The sequence below is a fragment of the Leopardus geoffroyi genome, chromosome B3 (genome assembly GCF_018350155.1).
Source record: "Leopardus geoffroyi isolate Oge1 chromosome B3, O.geoffroyi_Oge1_pat1.0, whole genome shotgun sequence".
NCBI classification, from domain to species: domain Eukaryota; kingdom Metazoa; phylum Chordata; class Mammalia; order Carnivora; family Felidae; genus Leopardus; species Leopardus geoffroyi.
In genome coordinates, this window is record NC_059337.1 from 116,224,119 (window position 1) to 116,235,494 (window position 11,376).

Genomic DNA, 11,376 nt, shown 5'->3' on the forward strand with positions numbered 1-11,376 from the left:
CCTTCCCAGGTCACCCCACATCCAGTGAATGAGCAAGAGAGGGTATGAAAACCTGGCCATTTTGGGCCAAATCTGTCACGCAGTATTTATTCCAGAGCTCGCTGCTGGGCTGGCCATGGCTTCAGTGCAGTACCATTTCTCTCTGCACAACTGACTTCCTCCCCTTTTCACAGTAGTTGGTCCCTATCAGAATCTCACAATCTAAGCTCTAACTTTGCTTCTGGAGAATTCAGGCTATCACAGTGAAATAACTACTGAAAGCACTTGATAGCTCTAGGGTGAGGGGAACAAAGGAAAGAACAAAAGAAAGTGGTTTATCAATATGCTGGTGATTCAAGGAGGTCCCTTGCAGAGCAGGGCAAGGGACCAGTTGCTGGTCAGAAATCAGAGGAGGACCACCCTGCTAAGCTCAGAGCTGCAAGTCAGACCTCTGAGGGTGTCAGTGACCAAGAATGAAGGTGGTTCTAAAGAGCCAACAAAACTGGAGTCCAAAACCAAACTTGGCTACTAGAATGAATGGCCCCAGCCAAAATGATAAGAGTTACTTTCGGCACACAGAAACCTAACTCCTTTCCCCCCTCATCCAGCACTCTAGGCTACTTCTACTGCCCTCTGTTGGTACAGTTACCCACAAGAAAACAGGTGGAACAGAAGTGGGATCTGTAGAGGCATATCCCTGACATTACGTCTAGAGCACAAAGGTGGGAGGAGGATTAGAGCTGATAGACACCAGCTTAAAAATATCTCCTTGCTGTGCCTTTGCCCAGGAAATAAAAACAGACGACTTCCAAGGGAAAAAAAAAATGAAGTTTTAATATTGCTTAAAACATGAAGAGTAAGAAAGTACTTGCTAGAAATCCTCTGGTGTGATATTAATGCTTATGATCCTGACATGAGGGATCCTTAAATTTTTCTTTAAACAGTCAGACATTCTCTAAAGTTTCTGTACTATTAAAAGAAGTGCTAGATATTTGTTTAATGCGACAGGAGTTTTTAGCCTTCCTCTTCCTCCTCCCGCTCCTCCTCTTCATTCAAAATTTTCTTACCAAGTATAATTAGGAAAAGTAAAACGAAAAGAGTTAAAGGAATGAGCCACAATAATATCAGGTAGTCCAACCATTTTTCTCCTTCTGATGCCACCTGGTTCTGAGGAGGTGGCCCGCTGTCAATACTGCCTCCATGGCCCACATGCTGGCACTTGGGAGGTGCCCATCCATAGTTGCAGTGGCAATGCTGTTTATTATTGCAGACTCCGTTCATGTGGCAGGTCTCATCAGCCTGACAGCTTCGCGGTGGATAGGTCATGTTGACACACTTCTTGTGGATGCATATCTTTTTTTGACCACACACTGTGCCATCTTTCACTTGGCCAATATCAGGTATGGACATCCCTACATGATAATCAGTGCCCCAGCAAGTGATGTTTTTGAGGTGAAGTTGATGCACTGTAGAATGCTGTATCAGACTAGGAATTACTTCCACATTCTCACACTGTACTCTCCCACAGAGAATATCAGGGGCCTCGCATTTTATGTATATTAGGTCTGCGATATCACAGTGACCAAATCGATTTCCTTGGGTGTTGACTTCTCTGTAGCATCTCTGAGATGCACTCCTTGCGTCTTTGCCAAAAATCTCTCTGCACTGCTTGTCATGGTTGGGACATCTCCCTTCATAGCAGTAGGCATCATCACCACAGGGAACCCCGTCCTGCACGTATACATCTTCTGGGCACAGATGAGATGTCCCATTACACCATTCGGGGAGGTCACATTCACTCATCTGCTGTCTGCACACAGTCCCTGATGGCATGAACTTGCAGTCTTTGCAACAAATTCCAAAAGTACAAGCAGCTCCAGGCTTCAGAGTACAGTTCAACAGACAACAGGGGTCATTTAAACACTGGTGTATGGTACCACAGTCACACTCCTCTCCTTCTTCAATCACTAAGTTCCCACAAAACTGTCCCATAGAGATATTCGCAGAATGTGGAGATGACTTAATACATGATCCTCTAGAGAGAGTATTGTCCCAGTACCGGGCATAACTGCAATTGCTGAACTTAGTTGTCACCTTCCGGGAAGGATACATTAGGCACCACTGAAGCCCACACACACATTGCTCAGTATCATGAAACATACCCAAATTATGACCAAGTTCATGGGACACAGTAAGTGCAAAATAAAACAGACTGTCTCCTTCAAAAACATCAACTCCACTATTAAAAGGGCGCTGGCATATCCCTCCAACGTAGGCAACTCCAAGCTTTGTGCCAAAATGTTTTTTTATGAAAAGATGGGCAGTATCATGGTGCAGTCGGGCATCAAGATTGACAGACTTCCAAAGGGCAAACTCCTCCACAAGCTGATCTATCTGATCAGCGACAACTAGGTTTCTTTCACTCCAGATTTCAATCCCAGTCAAAACTACATCAACCTCCAAAGAGTAATATAAGATATCTAGTATATTGATAACATCAAATACTTCACGCTGTACTACTGACACGTTACTTTCGTAGTACAGGAATCGATTATGGTCCATGACTACACCCAGCTCAAGAAACCGCAAGTGGGTCCACCAGCCGGTATAAGAACTTTGTATCAGAGTAGAATTATATGAGGCTCTCAACTGCAAGTGTCGTGCTATTTCCTCTTCTGTTAGCCCACATCTCATAGGTGGGAATTGTGTATCATCACTATCTATCTTATATACCAGGTGTTCAAATGTGGCAGAAAACCTAACTGGCTCAATTTCATAAGCAAGGTCATTTATCTGCAGCATCCCTCGAAAACCTCCAGAACAGGTACTGAGGGCAACCAGGGACTCGGGGACTCCTTCCACATAACCATGATAGTAGCAATCGTCAGGAACAAAAGGCTGATCCTGGTGGAGGGCTTGCTGGTCTGTGTAGGTGAACACCAGGAAGTGTTTAGAAATCAAGAGCTTCTTGACCTTCATGTGGACAATGTGTCTCTGGCCCCCAAACTGCAAGCTGTAGGAGAGCCAGCCTGGAGCCTTTATACCTCTGTCCCTGCCAGTCACCTTCAAGGGGACCACCAATTCTGGGGAGGAGAAGTGCTGGGAGGGCCTGTCTTGAGAGTGGCCAGAAATGAACAGAGACATCCCAACCCAGAGTAGAAGAAGAGTGATCCTGATGTGCACCAAGGCCTCACCCACTGCCATTATGGAGTTGTCATTATGAAGCCACCTGTCCAGGGCAGAAGAGGGCAGGGTATGAGGTACTGCTGGTCTGGCTCCTCCCTCTGAGCTGCTTAGCGTGCAGGGTTGACCTTTATGGATCTGTGTCCTAGAAGAGGTGGACCATCAGAGTTGCAGTGCTGAAAGTGGAAATAAAAAAGAAGAGCTAGGATGGGGTTGGTGGGGTAGGAAGTGTGGGCTAGAGAGAGAAGAAAGTGAGGTAAAAGTGATTCTTCAATTGGAATGAGGCTAGAATTAATAAAATGCCCAAGACTGTCATATACATATACATATATACATATGCACATATATGAGTATATATACATATGCACACATATACATATACGTGTGTATGTGTGTGTGTGTGTGTGTGTGTGTGTGTGTGTGTGTGTAGGCAGGCAGGGGGTGGTAGAGGACAGGTTTCTAGAGGAAGAAATGAAGGAGGTTAGTCATAAATAATGGTTGAAACTGGATGGTGGATAGATAAAAATTGATTACATACTGTTTTCTAAACATGTAAACCGGCAATGAAATTTTCCCTATTAAAAGACAGACATCTGGGGCGCCTGGGTGGCGCAGTCGGTTAAGCGTCCGACTTCAGCCAGGTCACGATCTCGCGGTCCGTGAGTTCGAGCCCCGCGTCGGGCTCTGGGCTGATGGCTCAGAGCCTGGAGCCTGTTTCCGATTCTGTGTCTCCCTCTCTCTCTGCCCCTCCCCCGTTCATGCTCTGTCTCTCTCTGTCCCAAAAATAAATAAACGTTGAAAAAAAAAATATTAAAAAAAAAAAAAAAAAAAAAAGACAGACATCTGACTTCCCGATTGCTCCTCCAACCAAAAATCTCCCAGTACCCTACTATCTTCAGGAAGCATGTGGACAACCCATCCAAAACCCACCGACTTTTTTGTCTCTTTTTTCCACACAGTTTATTCTATCTCCCCTTTACTTGTGCAGGACATCTGATCTCCCATTGTATCCGAGGTTAGCAGTCAAAGTAAGTGTCACTTAAGGGACTCATTAATTTTGGGAGACCCCTTCCAATCAAGACAGATTTTTATTTTAAAATGCATTCTTATCTGTAGCAAAACTCTGGACATCCAAAGAAAGGCAGCCACACTGATAGGGAAGCAGGGAATGCGTTGCTATTTTGAGACAAGGCAAACAGCCCAACTGCCTCCAATCACAGCATGCAGGCAGCAGCCTTCTCTCTACCCAGCTCAGCTGCATCATGCTTTCAATCATAAGAGACTCATCTTAGATGTATAAATATAGATTCTATTCTATATTTTTTCATGGCCAGTGATTTAGCTGAATTCTCTAGAGAAAGATGGATTGAGAAGCTTAAACCTAGAGTCAGTTCATTAAAACGTTCAAAAGGCCACACACAGTTCAAGTGGACTTATGTCATTCCTGTTGAAAACATAAATTTTGGTTCAGGCAAAAGTTAAATTTGTTCATTCACTAACTTTTATTAAAAGTATCAATAATTTATTGAATATTTGAAAGCAAAAATTAAATTTGGAGACACACTGGAACATATATACTGGTGACATGAATATTCTAAATAAGTACACAAGTGGGGTCAGCAGTATAGAGTATGAAAAATATCCTTAGCATTATAATGTCAAGAACTCCTGTCCACATTTGGATGCTTTTTCAGAACTAATGGATGGCTACTGGAAGCCAAGAATACTAAATGAATCCTTTCAGGGAAAGGATCTCTGGTAGAGGTGAAATCCTAATTACTAGATTTCCTCTCCATTTCTCTCTTCATAATATACTTGGTATATGCTACACATCTGGGAATATTAAGATGAGAATGTCAATCAGAGAGAGACAAATACCCTATGTAGAATTTAAGATACCAAACAGATGAACGTAACAGGAAGGGGTGGGGGAATAGAAGAGAGGGAAACAAACCACAAGAGACTCTTAATGATAGAGAACAAACTGAGGGTTGCTGGGGGGAGGTGGGTGGGGGATGGGCTAGATGGGTGATGGGTACTAAGGAGGGCCCTTGTTGGGATGAGCACTGGGTGTTGTATGTAAGTGATGAATCACTGAATTCCACTCCTGAAGCCAATATTGTATTGTATGTTAACAACTAAAACTTAAAATTGAAAAGAATAAATTATATTTAAAAAAGGATGAGAATGTGTGAGTTGGAAGAGGGATATTAAAGATAAAGCATTATATGGACGCCTGGGTAGCTCAGTCGGTTAAGCATCTGACTCTTGATTCCCGCTCAGGTCATGATCTCACAGTTTGTGGATCCAGTCCCACATCTCTGCCCCTCCCCTGCTTGTGCACATGCGCACATAAGTGCACGCTCAAACACATACGTGTGCTCTCTCTCTCAAAAAAAAAAAAGATAAAGCATTATAAAAAGGAGAATAACCTACATTAAGCTTTGTCAGAAATATGATGCGGTAATAATAGAAAAGTTCATTGCTGAGAATCTTTGAGACACACCAGACTGTCAACATTGCATTGCTCCAAAGATGAGCCTTGAAGGAACACTGTGTTACCACAAACCATGTGAACCGATGTCACTCCAAAGCCCTCCTTTCTACGGTTACCAGCACTTCAAGCAGTGTTAAGGTTTTCCTCTTAATCAATACTTAGCTCTTCTATTTCCAGCAGCTATTTCAAATTGCCCCGAACCCTTATCTTCCCAACTCTCCTCTCATGCCCAGTCACAGACTCATTTCAGTGTTTCTCAAGCTTAGGTCACAAGCCGTACAGGGTCATGAAGTCAATTTAGTGAGCCACAACCAATTGACACAATACTAAATATCAGAGAGCCTCACACAGATCAGCACCCCCTGCTGTTACCTACCACCACAGAAGCTATAGCAGCATTCTACTGACACTTGTTATATAATTATCAATTATTTCCTGAACTCCAAAACTAAAATGTATAGCTGGAGATGGGATCTGCACATTATATTTCTCCGTTGTTATTTGGCTTCCTGGAGTTTTATCAACACGGATTCGAGAGAGAGAATAAAACGCAAGAAAAGAGGACAAGGAACTTGTCATTACCTATCTGCCTGCCTGCTGTTACGTTCTGTAAATTCCCAGCCATGATGCCTTGCTCTGGTGGGGAGAGTTGGTTACCACATTCCCAGAACCAGCTCCATTAAGCCCTAACAAAGGTATGAGTACTAGACGAACAGTGTGCCCTTCTCAGAAGTCTGAGCACCAGATGTACAGAGCCATCCTCCAGTACCCTGGGTGATCCACACTAGCTAGCCAGTGTCCCTTCCTCAGATGTTCCAGGCATACCACAAAGCACCCTGATATAAGCCCCATGTGTATAGCACTTCTCTTTCTGAGATCTGAGTCACAATTCTGGAAGACCTTCTTCCAAGTTGCTAAGTATCACCAAGTCCCCCAGTACCAGCTCAGCATCACCTTATAGGAAGAACAGCTATTAGCTCTACAGAACCCCTTTTCTGATTTCCTAAGTTACCAACATGACCAGAGCAAAGCCCTATCTTCTACAGTCCAGATCTATGAGGCCCATTATGAAACTATCCATTTATGATAACCCCATCCTCTGCCCTTCCCTACCCCCCCCCCCCACCCGCCAATCTTAGGCATAGAGCTTTTTCTAGCAACTAATGCCTCTGTGTACCTCAGCACTTCCTTTTCATCTTTCCAGTCCTTTAGAAACTTTTCAAGAATTCCTTTAGATTAATTACTCTTGGTAGGCTTTTCTTTCCTGGACTAGATCTTGACAGCTACAGGACTTGGTACCAAGAGTGCTGCCAAGAGAGACAGACACCATGAGACTCTGGGATTGGTATGGGCATGTCCATGGCTTTACATGCTGCTGAACTCCTGTCCAATGGGGAATGAGCATGCAATGACATCACAATGAAATGAATTACCAGCCAATGTTTACTGTGATGAAGTGTACTACTGAAGCAAATGTGTAGGCACCAAGTGTGATGATGGCTGAAGCAAATGTGTGGGGACCAAGTGTGATGATGGCTGGAAGTACCTCAAAGATTATTCTGGAGAATTTGCACAGTGAGGCTCAAGGCTCTAAACTCTCAGCTCAAAGAGCTGATAATGATAGACCTAAAAGAATCTCTCATTGGTTTTGGCCATAGAGTCAGTTTTACCAAAAAAAAAAAAAAAAAAAAAAAAAATCAAACTTTAATTGTGAAGTTACAGAGCCACAACATAAGTTGAATGTGTAGATTTGCCAAGACTCTGATGGGAAAGTTAGAACACTGAGAAGGCAAGAAACCTTGACGCTTGCAAAGAAGAACTCCAGATGGACTTAACTGATTCTGAGTATCTTGATCCTCCCAAGTGTCCCTGAGTCTCAGTTACTGGGAGAGAAGCCAGTCTGAAGAGCCTAGACACCTATAGCTTGAGACCCTGTCCCTTCTGTGGAAGTTACTCTGCAAGGAGATACCTAGTCTCCTGAAGACATACTCTTACCATCCTTTATTGGCTCTAGATGCAAATCAGAATCTAATTCAACACATTACAGAGGAACAAATTCAACATCTGAATTGAGAGGAAGGAACTTCTACACCAAAATAATGATAATATTTTACTAATTTATATTGGCAAAAAGGGGGGGGGCATTATATTAATAACAGAAAAGCTAAAGTAGTTAGATAAAGATATATTTAGTATGATAAAATTCAACACGAATTTGTATCTATTTAATAAATACCTTCAAAATATATAAAGAAAGCATTGAGAAATCAAAAAGAAATAGAAAAATACGAAATCTTGGGGCGCCTGGGTGGCGTAGTCGGTTAAGCGTCCGACTTCAGCCAGGTCACGATCTCTCGGTCCGTGAGTTTGAGCCCCGCGTCGGGCTCTGGGCTGATGGCTCAGAGCCTGGAGCCTGTTTCCGATTCTGTGTCTCCTTCTCTCTCTGCCCCTCCCCCGTTCATGCTCTGTCTCTCTCTATCCCAAAAATAAATAAACGTTGAAAAAAAAAATTAAAAAAAAAAAAAAAGAAAAATACGAAATCTACTTGTAAATATTAACATACTTCTCTCAGCAACTGCGAGAAAAATCACCCACAAAAAAAGGATAAGGAAATAGAAGATTTAAGCAAGGCTAATCAAATTAACCTGACACATGTAAAACACTACAGCCAACAACTGCAGAACAGGTATTAGGTTCAATTGCACATGAGATATTTAGCAAAATAGATGATATCCATGTTCATAAAGGAAGTCTCAACAAATGGTAAAAATAAAAATCGCATAATATATATTCCTTAACTACAGAATTTTAAAAAACTGGATAGGAAAAAGAGCTAGAAAATAGCCATTTCTTTCAAAATTAAAGAAAAGCCTAAATAAGCCATGGTGCAAGTATGATCAAAATATGTAATTAAAAATATTTTGGACTGAATGAAAATACAACATATTAAATTTGCAGAATACAGTTAAAGCAATGCTTATACGGAAATTTCTGTATTTCAAGGTATATATTAGAAAAGGATAGCTGGGGTGCCTGGGAGGCTCAGTCGCTTAAGCCCCTGACTCCTGATTCCGGTTCAGGTCATGGTCTCACAGTTTGTGAGTTCGAGTCCCACATCGAGCTCTGCACTGACAGTGTAGAGCCTGCTTGAGATTCTCTCTCTCTTCTTCTCTCTGTCCCTCCTCCATGCTCTCGCTCTCTTTCTCTCAAAAATAGATAAATATTGGGGCGCCTGGGTGGCTCAGTCGGTTAAATGTCCGACTTCGGCTCAGGTCATGATCTCACTGTCCATGAGTTCGAGCCCCGCGTCAGGCTCTGTGCTGACAGCTCAGAGCCTGGAGCCTGTTTCAGATTCTGTGTCTCCCTCTCTCTCTGACCCTCCCCTGTTCATGCTCTGTCTCTCTCTGTCTCAAAAATAAATAAACGTTAAAAAAAAATTAAAAAAAAAATAAATATTTTTTTTAAAAAGGAGAAAGATTGAAAATATTTTATGTAAGATATAATGTCACAAAGCTAGAAAGATGAGAGCTAATTAAACTTTAATAGATAAAATTTTTAAATAAACATGGGAGGGGGGGCCTAGGTGGCTCAATCAGTTGAGTATCCGACTCTTGGTTTCTGCTGGAGTCATGATCCCAGCATTATGGGATCGAGCCCCACGTGTGCTCCATGCTGAGTATGGAGCCTGGTTGAGATGCTCTCTCTCTCTTCCCTTGCCCCTCTCCCCTGCTCATGCTCTCTCTCTCTCTCTCTCTAAAATAATAAAATAAAATAAAATAAAATAAAATAAAATAAAATAAAATTAAATTAAATTAAATAAAATTAAATTAAATTAAATTAAATTAAAAATAAATAAAAATAAAGATGGGAGTACAAAACAATAAAACAAAAATATACTAAAAAGAAAATAAAGTCAAACACGGGTTCCTTATAAGGAACTGACAAACACTTAGCAGTATTGATCAAGAACTAAATTGAGAAAATACAAATTGCCAGTAAGTGTTCCTATAGTAGTTTCTATTATGTATAAAATAATAATAATAATAATAATAATAATAATAATAATGATGCAGTGGTCTGGAACTGGACCAGCGATATCTTAAGAAATGCCTGTATTTAATCTTCCCTCCTCTGTATAATTACCCTACAGCCTGCAGTCACCCTTTGAAATCAACATTGTTAAGTTAGCTTTGGTACTTGGCCAATCAGTAGGCTGAATATTAGGACAATGGAGACAGAGGTTGTGGGTGATAGGTGTTGGTTGAAATTATCAAGGGGGATTTTGTGTGTGTGACCAAAAGTATTATACAGAGGGTTTCATTTTGGTTTTAAGAATTTTAAAATTGCAAATCAAAAAGCCTAGTTCTGTAGGCATTTCAGTTCAGTTTCTAGCTCCGATTTCTTCTTTTTTATGTATAAATCAGACTACATTTAGCAATAATTTTAAGGGGCCTTTGACTGGTCCCATTTACAAAATTGATAAATTAAACATTTAAGCTGCTTATAAAAAATAATGGAAATTTAAACACAGGAATAAATTTGTCAATAAGTTTGAAAATTTAAGCAAATTTTCATGGGAAAATTTGGGAAACTTCCTTGGGAAAATTCCTTGAAAACCCAAACAAAAGTAATAGAAAAATTAAACAGTTCTACATTAATTAGAGTTTGAATCTATATGAAAAATATAAATTAAAAACAATATACCCTTTCACAAAATCTCTGGTATAGTGGGTTCTCAAAGTGTTTTTTGAGGTAATACAAATGACTGAATAGTGATAAAACAGAGACATATCCTAATCAAACTTTACTAATTAAGTTTCAGCAATTGCTTCAACAGTAGTAACCTAAGAGCAATGATTGAATGTTTAGGAATTACAGACATTTGTGCCATGATCAAAGGCTTTGAAGATACAGGGATAATGATAACCAATCACACCCATATTTAACTCACCTATTTTGCATGTGCAAGTGGGTTGAAGAGTTACTACTAATTTTCTTAAACAAGGCAGGGGTGATTATAATTACACCTGCTCTTTCAGTTCTGATTTGTTTACTCACAACCCAACACAACTAAATCTATTATGTAGGTAATAATTATGTAGCTAATAATAGTTATGAAGGGTTGAAAGCAAAAGATAAATCATATGAACACCAAGATATAAAAAAGAGAGCAAGGGGCGCCTGGGTGGCGCAGTCGGTTGAGCGTCCGACTTCAGCCAGGTCACGATCTCGCGGTCCGTGAGTTCGAGCCCCGCGTTGGGCTCTGGGCTGATGGCTCAGGGCCTGGAGCCTGTTTCCGATTCTGTGTCTCCCTCTCTCTCTGCCCCTCCCCCGTTCATGCTCTGTCTCTCTCTGTCCCAAAAATAAATAAACGTTGAAAAAAAAAAATTAAAAATAAATAAATAAATAAATAAGAGAGCAAACGTTAACAAAAATAAATCTGATGAAAACATATTAGAAGATGACAAGGTGAATAGAATTGTTGGATCACTATATTGTACACCTCAAATTAATACAACACTATTCATTAATTATACTGGAATTAAAAAGATTGTTTTAATTTAAAAAACTGACAAGGGGCACCATGGTCACTCAGTTAAGCCTCTGATTCTTGATTTTGGCTTAGGTCATGACCTCATGGTTCATGAGTTCAAGCCCCTGTGTCGGGCTCTATACTGATAGTGTAGAGCCTGCTTGGGATTCTCTTTCCCTCTTTC

General features: G+C 40.9%; 1 protein-coding gene across 2 annotated transcripts; it reads right to left on the reverse strand.

Annotated features, from left to right (window-relative positions):
* Positions 1-790: 790 nt before the first annotated feature.
* On the reverse strand, positions 791-7,324 carry LOC123581996 (disintegrin and metalloproteinase domain-containing protein 20-like). Of its 2 annotated transcripts, none has more exons than XM_045448155.1 (2): positions 6,837-7,324; positions 791-3,338 (listed from the first exon to the last, which is right to left on the reverse strand). In XM_045448155.1, exon 2 carries the CDS (start codon positions 3,181-3,183, stop codon positions 994-996), a length of 2,190 nt encoding a protein of 729 aa, XP_045304111.1. In that variant the 5' UTR covers positions 3,184-3,338; positions 6,837-7,324; the 3' UTR covers positions 791-993. The 2 variants fall into 2 exon arrangements, with proteins under 2 accessions (XP_045304111.1, XP_045304112.1); XM_045448156.1 differs by having other exon boundaries at positions 791-3,364.
* Positions 7,325-11,376: the final 4,052 nt, after the last annotated feature.